The following is an 18,929-nucleotide window of genomic DNA, read 5'->3' as shown; positions in this document are numbered from 1 at the left end:
CTCTGGAACACTGTTTTTATTCAGTGGGCAGAAGGGGAAGCTCTGCACATGACTCTGGAGCCACTCTGGTGGTGGCAGCCTGCAAGATGCCAGCCGAAGAGAGTGAAAGGACATCTGCTCAATCGCAGTGTCCCCTAGCCCAGCACAAGGAGGATTTCGATTGCTCTGCCCGCTGTATTTAATAAAATGATAAATATGCAGGAACAATATTCATGATGTGATTCTTGTTATTTTTTATGTTTCACTTTGATGATTTCCTGGTTTCTTTTGCAGGGGACAACTGGCACTTGAGAAAGATTGACTGGTGCTATGAAGTTGGGGATGCGTTAAGTGAGGAAGTAAAAAAGCTAATTTTTTGCATTCATTTACATAAGTATTCCTTTTGATATTACTTCTATAGGACTTTGTAAATACTGTATAAAGGTTATAGCTCCTGTGAACATACTTGTTAGTCCAAAATACATGTGCAACTGTAGCTCCATTATTTAACCCATTACTACTTCAATACTTTTAGTGCCCTTTACAAATTGGAAATCAGTTATTTAAAAATGGCATTGAGATTCTGCTATAGGCAGATAGGGTATACTGCTTACATTCCCCTCCCTTCTTTTTATTTATTTTTTCTTGTGTGAGCTTTGGTTAGGTGCACTCCTTTCTTTTGTACACAGGTGGGTAATACCGTTACTGGGACAACCAAAAGGTCACCAAAAATGTGGCAAACTTTCAGGCTTTCTAGAGCTCTTTGTCAGGCAAAATATTACATAGAGCAGGATGTAGTGCAAGAAGGAAAACTGAAATGAAAAGAAAAGTAGGAAATGTAAGTTATATCTTGCAACCATGAAAATCAGCATGTAGACTTCGTTCCAAGATGAAAATTGCAGGTTCAGTTAGCCCCTCTCAAAAGTAATGAGTAGTATTAACCATTAAGTAATACTACCATATATGACTTCAATTGACTATTTTACCTAATACAGCAGGCTTCCTCAACCTCAGCCCTCCAGATGTTTTTGGCGTACAACTCCCATGATCCCTAGCTAGCAGGACCAGTGGTCAGGGATTATGGGAATTGTAGTCTCACAACACCTGGAGGGCCGAGGTTGAGGAAGCCTGAAATACAGCATCCAAAATCAACCCCTGGCTTTGCCAAGGCTACAATGTTTCTCATTACTTCTGCAATCTTCTTACCCAGGAATCTGTGTATTTTCTTTAAGATGTGGGTCAGATCAGGAATACAAGTCAGACTGTGTTTTCTCAGACCATGCGAAAGGGCTTATTCCAGAACCATAGGACGGCTGCGTGGGACCTAGCCTGCAATTTCCATCATGGACCTGAGTACATGTTGACCTCACAGCAACAGCATCTAGTCAGTGGGTGGGAACAGAACCTGGCAATGACCTGGATGCTCCACTTTATCACCTCCAGCAGGCCCACCTGTTAATCACCTAACACCACCCTGAGACAGGTGGCCCAGTCTACCTTTGCAATGCAGCTTGAGTTGAAGCCACTCTGTAAAGAGAAATCCTAGCCAATCCAAGCAGGACTTGAAGTCCCTGATAATCAGCTGATTGGCACTGACTTTGAAACCTCACTTTTGACAAGAATCAACTCCACTCAGGATCTCGGATTGGAATTTCCTGAGTGGAACTAATCCCAGAGGGGTTTGCATTTGGTGCCCTTTTTTCTCTTAGGTGTATTGTTCTAACCAAAGACTTGTAGCGATAGTATTAATAAAATAATACAGAACTTACACCTGTAATATAAGCCAACATCTATTTTGGAAGAGAGAGAAGAAACCAGACACCCCAACAAGCACTATAAATATGCGCCCCGCTTGCCAAGGAACAATCAGGAACACATTTTAGGGTTCCCAGTTGTTCCTTTGCAGCCATGTTGGTACCCACTCCACACCTGAGTCGTCGGGGGGTGGGGGGCAGGCTTGGGGCGGAGGATTTCCCATTGCTGAAACAAACTTTGGAGGGTTTTCCCCCTTATGGATAAAACATTGCTATCTTTTGCATTTTCTGTATTTTCTTACATGTTTACTTTTGTTTCCTCAGGCTGCCACACTAAAAGAACTAAATATCTGCAGTGGGGATATACTGAATGTTGCTGAGGGGAAGCTTCCGCCAAAGGTGAAATAACATTTTTTTTGTATTAAAGTGTAGTATTTAGGAAGCTGGCCTTTCAGTTTCAGGAAAGCAGTGACAACAGCATGCTGAATTAATGTAATCAGTTTTCCCAGAGAAAACCTGATAGTTAAATCTGGGGAAATATGCTTATTTTCAATAAAGGCTGGGGGAGAGACGACTGTGTGCAATCCTAACGCTCCATCCCTCAACCTGGGGCAGGGCATTGGGATTTATCTGCAAATCATAGACTACTGAGCACTCTGCATTGTTTTTGTTTAATCCTTTATTCAGAAGTATTACAATTAGTATCTGTTCTAAAACCAACACTATTTGTTTCTTTGTAGCAGTAAATTATAGAATGTCTTTCATTAATTCCCAAAGGGGTTCCTGAAAGTGTCTGTCTGGTGGTACAAAGCCTTCTCTCAGTCAAGGCACAAAAGGAACAGGCAAGACCAAGGAAACTCTGTCTGCAAAAAAATGGAAGCTCTGGAACTGTCCACATCTGGAGGTAAGTTATAGGTCTCCAAGCAATACACAGAAACAAACAAACAAACAAACAAAAACTAAATATATTTACAGCCCTGGAAGTAGCTATTTAGCCATCCCCATATCACCATGTCAGCAAGAGTTTGTATCTGAATTATTATTATTATTAATTATTTTTTGAAGTTCAATGTAAATAATCATTTCTTGGACCAGACACTTAAAAAGAAACAGGGGAAGCCCTTGTAAGGCACTGAGATAGGGCTATTTATATCTCTTTTAATTAGGTGAGGGAGAGCACAGAGCTTGGAGCTCCATTTTAGTTTAGTTATTGATAACACAATTCATGTTTTACTAATTGTGTAACTGAAGAACTCTAAATTTCATTAAACTCTGACTCTTGATGTTCTTTAAAGATACACCAACATTTCTACAAAGTGAAGTTGACCTATGTTATGTGGGTGATATAGAAATCTCAGGAGACGCTTTCCTGGAAGACCTAAAGATGCAGGTTAGATATTACATTTTGTTAAGCGAAGACAAATCTACTCATTAAGTAAGATCTATTAATATATATTTTTTATTTCCTTTCCTCTGTCTCCAGTATGTTCTGATATGGCATTTGCTTAGATGCCATTTTCAGTGGTAAGTACAACCAGGGACTTTTGAGACACTTCCTAATATCCACTGCTAGCAGTTTGTCATCTGTTTCATGTGTCCTTAGCTGCAAGACTCATGTTACACTTTCATCAGAATTACAATTTCTGTATGTGAATGCAGAATATGCAGTATCGCAAGAACCACTCTGCATTTTGACACGAGTTCCTTTATTAATGGTTTTTGTGTATGTGTCCTTCGTGTGTGGGGTGTAATAGGTTGGTGGTAATATTTGTGAAATTAACTAACGGGAAACTTTTAGGTGAGGTGAAACATGAGCATAAACAATAGCTTCATAATGAATCAGGCCATTGCTCCATCTAGTCCAGAACTGCCTTCTTCAACTGACAGCAGCTTTCTAAGATCTCAGACAGGGCTTTTTCTCAATTTTGCTATCTGAAACCCTTTTTAATAGGTTTAATCCTGGACACCTTTCCAAGGTCTTTTGCGTGCTCTACCACTAAGTTCCTGAACAGTAACCGAATTCTTAAAGGGGAAAAAACAAGACATACAACTTTCATTGAGATTTCACTGCATTGACAAGGAAAATTGGCTGTAGCCCAGTTAAGACATAGTTTAATACAAACTATGTTTTAATATGAGTTTTTCTCCAATCGAATCATAAATGTTAAAAAGTTCTGATCTTGGCTTATCACTATAAATTGTTTGGAGAACAGAAACCATAAGCCCCGTTTGGACAACAGATTCTGGCCTCTGGCATGGCAGGAGGGGGGGTTTGCACAAACCCCTGTTTGTGATTAGTTTCTTCCAAACAAACAAAGCCATGTTTGGATGAAACAAGCCATGAGCTAGTTTTAGGCAACACAACAAGTCAAGACTCCGGTTTCTTTTTCTGCAGTGTAGCAGGAGCAGGTGAGAAATGCTGTAGAAATTTTTGAGTAGCCTGCAATGGCCTGCTACTCATTTACATTAAACTGCAGTACAGTGGTACCTCGCAAGACGAATTCCTCGCAAAACGAAAAACTCGCAAGATGAAAGAGTTTTTCGTTTTTTTGAGTTGCTTCGCAAGACGAATTTCCCTATGGGCTTGCTTCGCAAGACGAAAACGTCTTGCACCTTTTTTAAAAAAACCGTCAATGCATTCCTATGGGAAACGGTCAATGCACAGTGGTGCTTCGCAAGACGAAAAAATTCACAAGACGAAAAAACTTGCAGAATGAATTAATTTCGTCTTGCGAGGCACCACTGTATCATGTAATGTGACGGGTGAACCAGGCCTGTGTTACATCCCAGAGACAACAGTTGTTTGGTGAGACTAGTGTGGATTAGTAAAGGAGCCTCTATGAGCCGCTACACACTGAGATGACTGGGGGAGGGTTTTGGACTAGTAGACCTTCCTCTGCCTTTCCTTGTAACTAGAAAGTAACGTGAAAGCCAGTTGTGTACCGAAGTTTCCATGCTCAAATAAGCATTGTTCCACCTGATTCTGGTGTTAAGCTTTAGGCATAAAAATAGAGTCTGAGATCCACTCCCAGTAGCACTGCATATAGAGGTTGCAGTGTGGGGAATTATCTTTTGAAGATTTTATGCGATGTAGATTTTGACAGAAAATAAAAAATTCCCTAGGACCCTCTACAACATTGCATTTCAATAATATTGGGGGAAATAGTAAAGTTATTAAAAGAAATGTGATGTGGTGGTTAAAATTTATGCTTACATTTGTAGTCCTGCAAGTTAGAAAATTACTAGTTTTCTGAGCTTAAACTAACATTTATTCTAAAATTGCTAGCAAAGTACTTTTCTTTTCAGGTGATGACTTTGCCATTTTCTGAAGAGTTTAGTATTCCACTACCTGAGTTTCTCCGAGTTTGGACAATGGAAAATAAGTGCCCTTGCAGGCTTTTACGAAACAATAAGCAGCAACTCCAGTAGGTTTCTATGTATAACATTCAGTTAAATAAATGTTAATGCAATATATTTTTACCATTATTTTTAATTAACACTGCAATCCTACACACTTAACTAAGAGTAAGTCACTTTGAATGTGGTGGGATATACTTTGAGACGGAAATCCTGTATCCAATTTCCTAGAAGAAAGTTTTCAGTAGGTTTTACTTTCCGGTAGGCATGTGTATTGTTGTCCTGCAAGCATTCATTCAGTTGTTCTTTACTATCGTAAGTAATTAAAACAAACTAAGCATCATTGATTGTGGCCTAGACCTCTTTTTGATTAATTCTTTTCAGGAAGGTAATCTGTTCTGTCTGTATAAATTAGGTAGAGGATTTCTAACTACCTTGTGTAGTTCTGGCAACAGTTAAATTGACAGTCTATGATATTTCAAAATCCAGCTTCTAAATGTGGAACTTGTATTTTTTTAAAATTATTTATATCCTGCCTTTCCTATTCTGAATTAAAAATATTTACTATGTTTCTTTTTCAGTAAATTCAAACTAGGAAACAGAGTGGAAATTTGTATAGAGCCTTTACACAAGGAAGAGAATCTTGGGTAAGATATTCAGCCACAATTCATCAAAACAGGTTTTAGAAAACCTTGTAAAATATTTCTTTGAAATCCCAATTATTCTGAATTTTCCTTCTATAGTACTTGTTTTTTAAAAGAGTAGGGAATCTATGGAGTCTCCGTGACATTAATGTAGACATATATTTTGAGAATGTTAATTGCATTGTGTATGTTTCTTATTACAGACCAAAGGATTTGCTTCTGCGAGTGCAGATGGGCATCCCAGGGGAAAGAGATTATTACCATCCTGTGGATTTGGTATGGGATATCTCCAAAGAGTGCACAGCATGTGCATTGAGACAAAGAATTGCTTCATACTATTCATTACCAGCGGAGCAAATTGAAATTGCTAAATATTCTCCTGAGAAGTTTGAATGGATACCAATATGTAGTTGGGTAAGCTAAGAGATGCCAGAGACATGGAACAATATTGTCAACAATTCTTTGAATTGACATTTCACATTATCTAAATAAAAGATGCCTGTGTAACAATGACATTTAACACAGGAAGGGTTGAAAGACAGAGAAATGGGATAAGTTCTTTTAATATTATTCTTACCTGTTCTTTGTGCTGACTGACACTACTGTACTTACACGTAATGCGCCATCGAATTTAATGTGTACCCTAAATTTTGCAATGTAATTTGTCAAAAACAGGTGCACATTATATTCTTTCTTCCATCTGATCCCTCTTCCTTTCTCTCTGGTCGGGAAGGGAAAAGAAGGAAGGAAGGAGGGAGGGAAAGGAAGAAGGAGAGCAGCTGCGATCTGGGCTGGAGAGGGAGAGATGAAGGGGGAGAGAAGAAGGAAGAGAGCAGAGTAGTGCAGTGGGCAAGGAGTGCCGCTGGGCTCAGGGAGCAGAGCACCAGGAAACAGGGCAAGCAAGGCACTCTAGGCACACACACACTGGCAGACGCAGCCAGCTCCTCTTTGAATTGTTGTGTCATCCTCATCATGGTAATTAGTAGTAATATAGGGGTGGTTTTCTTCTTCTTTTTTTAAGAACAATAATGCACCAAAAAAGAGAGAGAAAAGATTCACAATGTAGGGGTAAAAAGTTAAGATTAGGTGATGGAACAGTCAAGGAAAATTAACATACTATATTTATTCAAATGTAACGTGCCATTGAATCTAATGCGCACCCTAATTTTCATAACGTAATTTGGCAAAAAAAGGGCGCCTTACATTCAAATAAATATGGTAATTCACTGCCTTTTCTCTTTCCCTGGTTTACAGCTTTGGCACCACTTCTTTTTAAAAACAAACAAACAAAAAAACCCCTGGCTTTCTTCGTGAGGTAGTCTCATCCTGTCAGTCATAAGTGGGTGGCGCTGTGGTCTAAAGCACTGAGCCTCTTGGGCTTGCCGATCAGAAGGTCGGCGGTTCAAATCCCTGTTACGGGGTGAGCTCCTGTTGCTCGGTCCCAGCTCCTGCCAACCTAGCAGTTCGAAAGCACGTCAAAGTGCAAGTACAGTGGTACCTTGGGTTAAGAACTTAATTCATTCTGGAGGTCTGTTCTTAACCTGAAACTGTTCTTAACCTGAGGTACCACTTTAGCTAATGGCGGCCGCCAAGCAATTTCTTTCCTCATCCTGAAGCAAAGTTCTTAACCCGAGGTACTATTTCTGGGTTAGCAGAGTCTGTAACCTGAAGCGTATGTAACCTGAGGTACCACTGTAGATAAATAGGTACTGCTGCGGTGGGAAGGTAACGGTGTTTTCATGCGCTCTGGTTTCCGTCAAGGTGTTCTGTTGCGCCAGAAGTGGTTTAGTTATGCTGGTCACATGTCCCGGAAAGCTGTCTGTGGACAAACGCCGGCTCCCTTGGCCTGAAAAGTGAGATGAGTGCCACACCCCATAGTCCCCTTGGACTGGACTTAATTGTCCAGGGGTCATTTACCTTTTACCTTACATTTTATTACATTTATGTTCTGCCCCTTTTCCAAGGAGCTTGAGGCAGAGAACGTGTTTTCGTCTCAAAACAAAACTGTGCGGCAGGATAAAGACAGTGACTAGCCCAAGGTCACCCTGTGAGCTTCAAGGCTAAATGGTATCTCCCTGAGTCTCATCAGTCCTAGACTTAACAATCTAACTGCTACACTACACTGGCTTTTAATGTGATGCTGTCATCATCATCCTCATGCAGCCAATCATATTTGTGTATGTGATAAGATTACAAGCCAAATGGGAAAACCCTGAAAACCCCCACTAAAATGGGAAGTGGCACATTTTACATGGGGGCAAAATGTTTCTCCCCTCCCCCATTTGTATGTGTTAAAAAAATACCTCCCCTCCCCTCTCTCTCTCACACACACACACGTATGTGCTTAATATTTGAGACATGGAAAATGACAGTGGATGAGATCCAATGTGGTGTGAATGGATTTCTGCTCATGAAGTGAGACTTGAGCTTCATCTCCTCTCCTTCACCCCACATCCCCGAACCTGTTCTGGAGGGTTGTGCACCCCTCTGAAGCAGATTTTGGGGTGCCCAGTAGACTGGAGGTGTGGAATAGAGAAACAAAATCCCATTGCACAAGGATTTTTGTTTTGCAAAAGCTCAAGATGGAGAACGTAATCTATTTCTAGTGCTCCTAAGCAGGGAAGCATTTACACTTAGCAATAAATATGAATATTTATCCTCAGAAGTTTATTGAGGACTTTTTTTTTTTTAGTAAAGCCATATATCTTCACCCCTAATCAGTTTTTGTTTTTAAAATTTTAAATTACCTTTCAGTCGTAAAAACATGTTTTATTTTTTACCTGGAAATACAGGGAATTTAAAATATTCTCACTCTCTGCACCAAAATCACAAGTAACCTCTGTTAGTTTATCATGCTTTTTTCATGTTAGTTCTCATTTGCATTCAGACACAGCAAGTTTCAAAGCGAAAAAAGAAGAAGAAAGGTGACAGTTTACAATTAAGCCCCTACAACCTGAAGGATGGAGATATTATTGGTGTGAAGGTAAATAAACTGATTTATCAACAAAATTCCTCTGCTTAATTCCAAGTGATTTCTCCACCACCACCACTGCATCCCCAGATAACAGCCCACAAGTTTTAGCAGGTTTTCATGAACCACTGAAAGAGGCTTTTCAGGGAGTACAAGTTGCTGCAGGCAAAGTTGGAAAAGGGAAAGCTCCACAGTGTTGGATCTCCATACAACCCACATTTAATAAGCTGTGAATTACAAAATCTAGACGAATGTGTGCAGACGTGCACAATGCTTTTGAGCCCCTAAATTATGTGCTTTTAAATTGTGTTTTGGTGTATCTTGCAGCCGTAGATAATGAGGCCAGTTCATTTATGGTAGCCTATCTTTTGTTTTACTTACGATTTGAGATTTGGGAGATCTGGTTTTCCATCACTCCCCATTTCTGTCAGGGGCATTCCTATTCTGCTTATAACTTCTAGCTGTGTTAAGAGGTTTTGATCTGATAAAGCAGGATAGAAGTTTTATAAATAAGCACTGTGGGGTAGCTTTGTCCTCCTTTCCAACTGAGGAAAGTGCTTTCGCAAGAAACGTTTGGAAGAAGGTCATGTAATTTCTTTTCTTTGTAGTGAAGAATAGCGAAGAACTTTAATTCTTAATAACATCACTTAATGCAGTTTAATGCCATTAGTAAAAAATACCACTTGTAAAAATGTATTTGCCTTTATAAGGAGAGTACTATTAGGAATTGTTTTCACAATTATTTCATTAATTTGCACAACAGAATCTCCTGCTTGATGACAGTAAAGACTTCAGTACCACGAAAGATGATATTGGAAAACAAATGCAGAAGCAACTTGCTATGGAAAAAACAAGGTATATCTTAGTTTTTTATAGAATTTATACCATGCCTTTCTCTCAGCAAGAAGCCCATATAAATTGTCTAAACATAGAAAGCAGTAAAATGAATCCAGTTGTGTCCTCAAATGTGGTGATTGGATTATTTTATATTGAATTGGAATTGGCAATTGGAAAAGAGGCCTGATAACAAAATGAAGAAGCCCTTGTTATATAGAAATGTTTCGCATTTCTGTTGACTGGCCTCTGCACATACATCTGTTCTAGAACAATGTAACTCTGGTTGTTGTCTCACTCTCTCCAAAACATGTGTTATTCAAGACAACAACATGGTCTGGAAGAGATGTTAGAGTTACAAATGATTATTGTAAAGCATCTACTTGCTTGCATTGTTGGGCAATGGCCAGTTTGGCATCAGGGAATATGCAGGGCTAGAAAACAACTCAGCTCTATTTCCATAGGATGTTCAATGAGTCAAATGAAAGATTTAATTACAACAAAGTATTATCTCAAAAGTTAGTAGGATGAATTATGATTTAGATTTTAATGCCATAAATTCAAGGGCTATTCAGTTGCACTTGTTTGCACGTTTGGTCTGCTGCGAGGTAATAAAATTGATTTTGAAAGAATGTGAATAATTGAAAAATGAAATTTTAAACCACCATATTATAGGACCTGATCTAGTTAAAGTTAATCATAGCCAGCATTAACTAACACCACATGAATGTGCTGGTCTATTTTTGTTTGAACTCTGGGTTTGAAGGAATGCTTCTATGGCATCAACCAAGGAGCAGAACAGGCTGTTTTTATCCAACCCATTGATCTGTAGTGACCTTGCCTTTTTGGAAATGAACTCATTTATCCACTATGATATGCTGGGATTCTGCCCAATTTTCTAATAGAGGATTCAAGTTTATGTGTCTTACAGCACATTTAGGATACTAATTATATACACTTCAGGGTTTGCATATTACAAATATGCAATAAAGAAAAACCCTGCAGAAAGAATTTATTTGCAATGGATTTCTATGATTCACCTCCCAGAGCAGTTCATCAAGATACTATCCCACATTTCTCCTCAGTAGAAATGCCCATCAAAATAGCCTGCAATTGCTGGGAGAGCTCAAGCTGTGGTCCTTCCAGCCAGATCCTGTTACTCACGCCAGCTTTAAGGAGCTTTGTGTTCCAGACTCAGGCTTGCCTTGCATATATTTCTAATACTTGATTGACTAACTTTAATAGTGTATCTGCTTTTTGTTTCCCAGTAGCCAGAAGCCTGACTGTGTGCAGAATGATCATTACTCTGAAAAAAAGATGGCTAAGAATCGTAAACCTGAAGCAGCACTCTCCATCAGTGTAGGGGTTTTCAGCTGACTCCCTGGGTCTAAACAATCCTTGTATCTTACTGAATAGAATGGAGTTGCCTCAGTTTGGCTAGCCAAGGAACAGTCTTCCTTGAGACAAGCGCTCTATCCTATTGTGGAAAAGTGCTTTAACTCTATTATAGTTCAAGCACTTACTATCAGGGTGGGTATCTGCACTTTAATAATGAGAACATATACGAATATCTTAATCTTTCAGTGGTTGGTTGTAATAACCATGTGCTTTAATCTGATCATATGCAGTATTATCACTGCAGTGATTGCTTTTCCCCTCATGGATTTATGTACGTGAAAATATTTATGAAAATGTAGCCTGAAAAGTTAACATGCGCAGTGAATTCAGAAGGAAACTTTTGTCACCCATGGGAGTGACTCTTCAGACAAAATGTGAGAACTATTAGTTGAATTTAATGCAAACCCCCCCCCCCTTTTCACACCATTGATTATGGCTGGAAAATCTCTGAGCTGCAAAGCAGCCTATGGCAAAACAATTACGTGCTTAGAGAAATGCTAAATTTAAAATTTCAAAACACACTTTTCTGTGCTGTAATTTGGCCATTAAGTATTAACTCCAAGCTTGATTAGCTACCAAGTAATTAGATCCAAGTTTATTTTGGGGGGATGCCAAAATTTACAGGGTTAGTCTAAAAAACAATATAACACGCAAAAAGAAATAGCTGCAGCCTGTGGCTTGGATCCAAAGTTCCCACTGTTCAAGTGAAAGACGTGTCTCTCTCTCTCTCTGTGTGTGTGTGTGTGTGTGTGTGTGCGCTTGCATGCATGTGTGCACATATGTGTATTGCATATCCCCCTGCCCCTTTGTTCTTGTTTACCATATATTTTGGCCTGGTTCAAAATACACCAGCCCAAACATCTCTCTATGCACATTGGGTGAAGTGAGATTATGTCTTTTTAACCCAACTCAGAAGGAATTCCTCTCCCACCTGATAACCACATGTGGGAGAAAGGGTGGAATCGGTGTGTTGGGTGGACTGTGAGGACAATATACTCTTGCTCTTCTCCACGTATGAGAGAGAGAATGGAGGAAAATATGGTCTAAACCAGGCCTTTGTGGAAATAGATTTTTCTGCCAACATTCTGTGCAATCCTATATAAACAATACGGAGTTCAGAAATGTGGTGTACTACTGAAGTAAACAGAGATTTAAATAAATGGGGAAAGGGTACAGGTAAATATTAGGATGTTTGCTGACCTTTTTTGTAAATCATTTCCTAAGAGGCAGCCTGTATTTCTCATGTCAATGTATGTCTTTTATTCATATAATTTCTGAAATGCCTGTTGGGAACCATATATCCTGAATGAACAGAATCCACCAGGCTATATTTAACATTATAGAAACATTTCTCCAAGAGTCCCCCAGAATCATTTTTTAAATGATTTAGGAAAAAGCAAACTGTTCCAAAAAATGTTTTTGTCAATAGTCCTCCATAACTTATTTCCATAAAGTATTTGTCCCAATGCACACTGTACATTTTCACCCCAGTATGAACTCTAGCAAATAATGGTCTAACCTTAAAAATTGGTATTTGAATACATATTTTGGAGAACAGGCCTGGGAAAGAAAGGCCACTGAGAGTGTAAATTGAAATTGAGATAGAGGTAACTGGGATTGGGCAGGAAGAGGCAGCTGTTTGTGTAAGCAGACTTTGTTGTCATGGTTTCAGTTTACTAACTGATAGAACTATTAGCAAGTTATCCCTGTTCATTGGGTTTTCACATTTTGAAGGCCATTTTGCTGTTTGCATTCTTAACTGAAGTATAGATTTAAATTTATCACCTATCCAGACACTGTACTGACATAGGATTCTCCAGAACCAAGAATCTTAACTGACATATTAAAAGATCTAGTGTGTCGCAAGACGGAAACACAAGTCATAGCATGCTGTATCAGAGGGTATAAATAAGTTTAATAAAGCTTGTACCATCACACCTGGGGGTGGGGAGGATGCTCCTTAATCCTTCATGTAGTGATCACTTGGGATTTGAGCAAATGCTGAATCTTCAGCATCTGTCCACCTGCTATGGAACCCCGATCGCAGAACAAAGAGGCACCCAAGATGTAGAAAAAGGCTGCTAGTTGAGGAATCTGGGAATACTGCCTCATAAAGCAATCCCATGGAAGATTTTTTTAAAAAATTATGATGTTATTTAATGAACATGAGACTCAGACACGTTTATATACGAAAAGGAACTATGTGCCTTTAATAAACTGTAATGCAGCAATGGCTGCAGGAAGCCAATACCAAGTTGCTTGTGATGTTGGCTTGATTATTTTGTTATAAAATTATGGGGCGTTCCACAATCGAACATTTTGTGAAAAGTTATACCTTTATAATGGAATGTCCAGGATTCCGCAGTTCTGGTTGTATTACAATGCAAGTAATTTTTTATAGTTAATTTTTAATAAGTCTGATTTTTCTTGTACTTGCAAAAGAAATAAAGAGTTTAAATGTTTTGTTTGTACTGTATTTATAATAAGGTATTTTTATTTATTTTTTAATTGTTATGTCAAATCAAACACTACAAACAATAAACATAAATAAATATCAAAAACAAACTTATAGACAAAACCCCCCGACATACCTTTTCCGCAACTAATATTTCACCCACGTGACTTCCCTCTACCACAACTTTACACCCTTAAGCCAGTATTTTTATTTTATTTTTATCATCATCATCATTCCCCAGCCAGCCACTCTGGGCAGCTTCCAGTACATATGAAAACATTCTTAAAACATCAGACATAGTTATTTATCTCCTTGACATCTGATAGGAGGGCATTCCACAGGGAGGGTGCCACTGCAGAGAAGGCCCTTTGCCTGATTCCCTGTAACTTCACTTCTCACAGTGAGGAAACTGAATCCCAATTGGAAGGGATCTAAATGGTTCACATCCTCTAGGCGTGCCTGGAGTTGATCAGTAATCACGCAATCGCCTCGCCCAGGAATGGAAGATTTGAGACTGGTCGATAGTTTGCCATAGTGGCCGGGTCCAAAGAGGTTTTTTTAAGAAGCAGTTTGATAACTGCTTTAAAAGCAGGTCAGAAAAAACTACCTCACAGACGGAAGGATTCACCACCCCACAGCCCATTGCCCAACCCTGCCCAAGCCACTTTTTATGAGCCAGGTGCTTTGTTTCAATAATAGATTAACAACTGCCTTTTTAGGTAAAGGTAAAGGGACCCCTGACCGTTAGGTCCAGTCGCAGACGACTCTGGGGTTGCGGTGCTCATCTCGCTTTATTAGCTGAGGGAGCCAGCGTACAGCTGTGGCCAGCATGACTAAGCTGATTCTGGTGAACCAGAGCAGCGCACGGAAACGCTGTTTACCTTCCCGCCAGAGCGGTATCTATTTATCTACTTGCACTTTGATGTGCTTTTGAACTGCTAGGTTGGCAGGAAACTGCTTTTTAGGTTGAAACTATTTATTTGATAGTGAAGTATGTGCAAAAGAAACCATGAAAGGATGGCAAAATCAAATTTTGAAGAAAATGTTAAAGTGCAAATGCACAATGTTAATACTACGTTGTGGTACGTTGTGGACCTAATAGTCAAGGGTCCCTTTACCTTTTAACCGATATATATTTCTTAACAGATATGCTTAAAAATGTTCAGCAGAATTCACAATTATTCTTCACTAGTCTATTTTATGTCTTTTTTACTTGCAAATGGTGTCCTGCACAATACTTTCCACCAGGTATTGTGATGCTGTTGTTTTAAAAAAACAATTTTTATGGAGGCATAATGGTGGCTGCAACTGCACAAAACAACTCCTGAAGCCAGCCAGAGTAAATGGCTCTGTCTGGCTGACTCCCTGGCTCCCAGGACTGCTGCCACCAGCACCGCCAGCCTAGCGGAATCGGGGGTGCCTGGTGCGTCTATCAGAGGAGCCAAAACCCCATGACCTTGATTGAGCCGGGAAGGCACCCGGCCACCCACCAACAGCCCAGAGGATCTCTCCCAGTCCCACCAGGAGATGCTGGGGACTGAGCCTGATGCCTTCTGCATGCTAAGCAGTTGTTCTACCACTGAGCTATGGCCCTAGCTCACAATATTGCTGTCAGGATAAAATGGAGAAGGTGGAGGCTGAAGTGTGTATGCTCTGTGGAGGAAAGGTGGGATAGAAGTATAAGAAGGAATAAAGTATGTAAACTAGCCTAGAAGTGAATAAACTACAGTATATTTTTAACTTACTCTCCTAATAATTTGTATATAAATTATAAAAGTGGTATATAAATTTTGTTAAATAAAAAAGGGGAAATGTTCAGACTTTCAAACAATGTGTTATGCCTGAGCCTTCATTGCTGAAACTCCCAACAGCATTTTCGTGCTCACAAACACCTGATGAAGGAACCATTGTGACATAACCCATTCAAGGAGATATAAGGGGCAACAGGCTGTCAACAGTGGCAGTAGTTGGGTGCTCCCAGCTATTAAAAAGCCACAGAAAGTCTTTTCGTACTGCCTGAGGAATTAATCCCTTATTTAACGTTCAGAATTGCTGGATCGATTTAACAGGACTGGAACTAACAGCTTGGATTTGGCACCTTTGATAGGGAACTGCCTGCTGCATCCTCCTCTTTGAAGTCGCCCTGTCTTTGGGCCTCCAGCACCTTCTTCATCATGTCCAGCCCATCTAAGAGGCGTATGATAATAGTGTTCCACTGGATTAGGAAGAAGCCCCCGACAGAGGAGCCGTGCTCTACCACCTCGGCCAGACCTTCTGCCTCTGCACCGGCTTGCAACACTCCTCACATTTCCCCCTACTTCACGAGGAGCAAGGCACAACCCGCTCCGCTCAGGAGGTCCAGCAGGCACAAGGTGCCGCGATTGCCAAATCTCCCCGACCCCAAGTATTTAAGATCGGTCATTGGCAGCGTTGGCCGGAAGAGAGCCCGCAGGCGTGGCAAGGCAAAGAAGGCTCCAGCGGGAACAGGAAAAGGGGAAGCGGCCTCCTGGAGTCGCCATTGACATACACTCTCAGCCAGAGCCAATTTGCCAAGCAGAAAAACTCCCGGTCGGCAAGGACAAGGTCCACGGCCAGGCCAAGAACCAGCCAGCAGCCCATCTGGGAGGAAGGGAGATCGCCCTCCGGGAGGCCTGTGCAGGAGCGGGGCCAGGGGACAGCGGCGCCTGCGCAGTGAGGGGGCGAGCGGGCTTCCCTGACGAGCTCCAGGGAGCTTACAGAGAAAAACAAGCTCAAAACACAGGAGGAAAACCATTTTTAAAATAATAAGAATTGAATATGGGTAGACTTTATAGGCTGTGAACCGCCCCGAGGGCTCCAGAGGAAGAGCTGTATATAATAAATAATAATAACATACATAAATAATTACAATAAAAACATAACAAAAAGTACGTTCCCTGTTTTGTTTTATATTTTTATCTGCCCCCCTTTTCCTTGACAGGAACTCAAATTCAGCGCCTCAGGAGGTCCAGCAGGCGCAAGGTGCCGCGATTGCCGAATCTCACCGACACCAAGTATTTAAGATCGGTCATAGGCAGCGTTGGCCAGAAGAGAGCCCGCAGGCGTGGCAACCAAAAGCAGACTCCGAGACTTCTGGTTTAACCGCGGACATCGTAGAAGCGCGGAAAAACCTCTCTGAACCTTTCCTAGCGGCGCAGGGGCTCTGAGGGTGGCGCAAGGGCACTGCGCACCTCCAAACCTCAAGGGGATCATCCTTGGGGGACTGGGGCACCCAGCGGCGCCACAGCTGCTCCCCTGTTTTCTCGGTTTTTTTTTTTAAGGCCCGAGAGCGGGATGGAGTGGCAGGCGCGAAAGGGAAAGCACACAACCCCACCCCACCCCGTGCTGTCTCTAGAAATGTATAGAAATGAAGAAGAAACTGTAAGAGAAGATGTATATTTAGAAAACCGGAACTGGGAAGGAAGGAAGTCGAGGTGTGATTTTACGCAATGTAAATAAGATGATATTAAGAAGGATTGTAAAGACTGTTTTATTTTGTTTGTGGAAAAATTCAATAAAAAGTATTATAAAAACAAAAACAAAAAAAACAAAAGAAGACTCCAGCGGGAACAGGAAAAGGGGTGAGGGCTAGGCTAGAGGCATGAAGGCTCCAAAGCTATTTGCGGGGTGGGATTGCTTTGGAAGATGCCTTCTCACAATCTCTACCCTTGAACCACGTAAGGACATAAGAGGTGCCTGCTGGATGAGGCCACATTGGCCTGTCTAGTCCAGCATCCTGTTCTCACAATGCCCAACCAGAGGCCTGTGGAAACAAGAGCGTTCTGCATTCCTATACTTTCCATCAACTACTATTCACAAACATTACTGCCACTGACTGTGGAGGTAGAGCATAGCCATTGTGCCTAGTGGCCGTTGATAGCCTTCTCCTGCATAAAACCATCCAAGTTGGTGGCCGTCACAGCTTTCTGTGGGATTGAGCTTCCAGAGGGGTACCTGAGCATGCCTGCTGCAGCAAAAACAGGAATTAAAAGCACATTTCTCCCAAAGAATCCTGGGAACTACAGTTTGTAAAGGGTGCTACAAATTGTAGCTAGGCAGTAGAAGGGTAATAACAGTTCCTAGGATTCTTACAGGGGAGAAGCGATAATGCTTTTAATGTATGGTGTGTACACAGCCTCAAATTAGCTACGCCAGCTCTGTAATACTAGAGCAAAGATTATAATGCATACTGTTGTACTTTTATAAATATTATAAAACCCATTCCTGCAAGCCATGTAGTCTGGAATAAACTCAGTCACCTCTCCCATCATTAATTGTAGTCATAGGAGTTCCTACATGCAAATGGAGTTCATTAATAATAACTAATAACGACTTGGAAAAGAACCTCCTGAAGCTTCGGAAAGACCGGAAAGGTTAGTTGGTATGCTGCAGGGACGGCCTCTAAAGGTGTGTGTGTGTGTGTGTGTGTTTGTGTAAAGGTGTGCATGTGTACTGAACTTAATTACCCAGCAGGTGCCCTTTCGCAAAGTCTTTTTTTGTTCTTTTGAACAACAGCCATGGAAAAGTTGCGAATTTAAGAAGAAAGACGGGTGAGAGGAGAGGTTGCTTGACCCTGCGCCCTCCTGGCATTTTTCTGATTCAAAACCTCCCACCAACACCGCAGGCTGCTTTTCTACTAGGTGGGGAGGGGTGTTGGATCTGCTTCCCTGCCTTGAAGAAAGGCGCAGGTCAGATGTGTGCCCAGACCTGGCCACGCTTCGCAAGAGAGGTGTGTTGGTTCAAGGTGGCCACGCTGCCTGCAACTTCCACTCCTTCCTGACATGTCTTCCCCAAACCCCTTCTTCCAGAGGCTGTGCTGAAGATCTCCATCACGTGGAACACAAACTCGCGGAACTACCTCGAGGCTCAGGCAGTGGTGGAAACCCTCCTCAAGCATGAGACGCCAGAGAGCCTCTTGCAATACGAAGGGATCAAAGCAGCTGTGGAGTCTCTCCTACCATACACGGCACTTCCAGAGGCTGAGCCGGTTACTGCAGGCCTCCATGTTCCTCGATTTCATGTGGCAAAACATGAAGCTGCCTGACGCTGCCAAGTGGGACGAGGAGATGGACACCTGATGAACTTTGGGTGCCAGCGGCATGCGGGGCAGAAGAGCTGGACACTCCTGCCAAGTTGGCACTGCTCTCACCTGTGGAATATGTTGAATTGGTTTGTTAAAAAAACTCCCACAAATGCACGTTTTTCATTTTGTAAAGGCATAAATCTCCCAAGAGTGTCTTTCTACATAAATCCCTTCCACATCCCCGTTAAAAATGAAATAAAATTATTTAGCATTTTTTTAAAGAAACCATTTTTATTAATTTTTCAGTTTATACATCTCAAAATAAATTTTTGGCATAATATGATGTAACAATTGACTTCCCTCCTTCCCCTTTCATGGTTCATTTTACTTATCAACATTCCTGCATATTTTACTATAGTAAATCTAATCATTTCTCCATTTGACATCCTTCAGATATTTACCATACTGTTGAATTTATCTAAACACTACCAGCGTT

General features: G+C 41.1%; 1 protein-coding gene and 1 long non-coding RNA gene across 9 annotated transcripts in view; both read left to right on the top strand.

The window, feature by feature from the left end:
* Window positions 1-13,413, top strand: part of USP40 (ubiquitin specific peptidase 40) — a 42,483-nt gene extending 29,070 nt beyond the window's left edge. For 5 of the 8 annotated variants that reach the window (XM_083400554.1, XM_083400551.1, XM_083400556.1 and 2 more), the window contains exons 23-32: window positions 274-338; window positions 2,058-2,132; window positions 2,511-2,637; window positions 3,029-3,123; window positions 5,040-5,158; window positions 5,672-5,737; window positions 5,938-6,148; window positions 8,622-8,717; window positions 9,469-9,560; window positions 10,808-13,413. In XM_083400554.1, the coding sequence (XP_083256680.1) occupies window positions 274-338; window positions 2,058-2,132; window positions 2,511-2,637; window positions 3,029-3,123; window positions 5,040-5,158; window positions 5,672-5,737; window positions 5,938-6,148; window positions 8,622-8,717; window positions 9,469-9,560; window positions 10,808-10,916 (1,055 nt within the window). In that variant the 3' untranslated portion in view covers window positions 10,917-13,413. Of the gene's footprint in view, window positions 1-273; window positions 339-2,057; window positions 2,133-2,510; window positions 2,638-3,028; window positions 3,124-3,216; window positions 3,258-5,039; window positions 5,159-5,671; window positions 5,738-5,937; window positions 6,149-8,621; window positions 8,718-9,468; window positions 9,561-10,807 lie in introns of all 8 variants that reach the window. The other 3 variants (XM_083400557.1, XM_083400552.1, XR_014502354.1) reach the window with 2 other exon arrangements.
* Window positions 13,414-16,374: 2,961 nt separating this feature from the next.
* Window positions 16,375-18,705, top strand: LOC310683894. Its single transcript, XR_014514553.1, has 2 exons — window positions 16,375-17,817; window positions 17,850-18,705. It is a non-coding gene; the product is annotated as an uncharacterized lncRNA (long non-coding RNA).
* The last annotated feature ends 224 nt before the right edge of the window (window positions 18,706-18,929 follow it).

This window comes from Podarcis tiliguerta (assembly GCF_965153285.1).
Source record: "Podarcis tiliguerta genome assembly, chromosome: 1".
Classification (NCBI taxonomy): Eukaryota; Metazoa; Chordata; class Lepidosauria; order Squamata; family Lacertidae; genus Podarcis; species Podarcis tiliguerta.
Note: the sequence above shows the minus strand (reverse complement) of the source record. Positions and strands in the feature narration are given on the sequence as shown.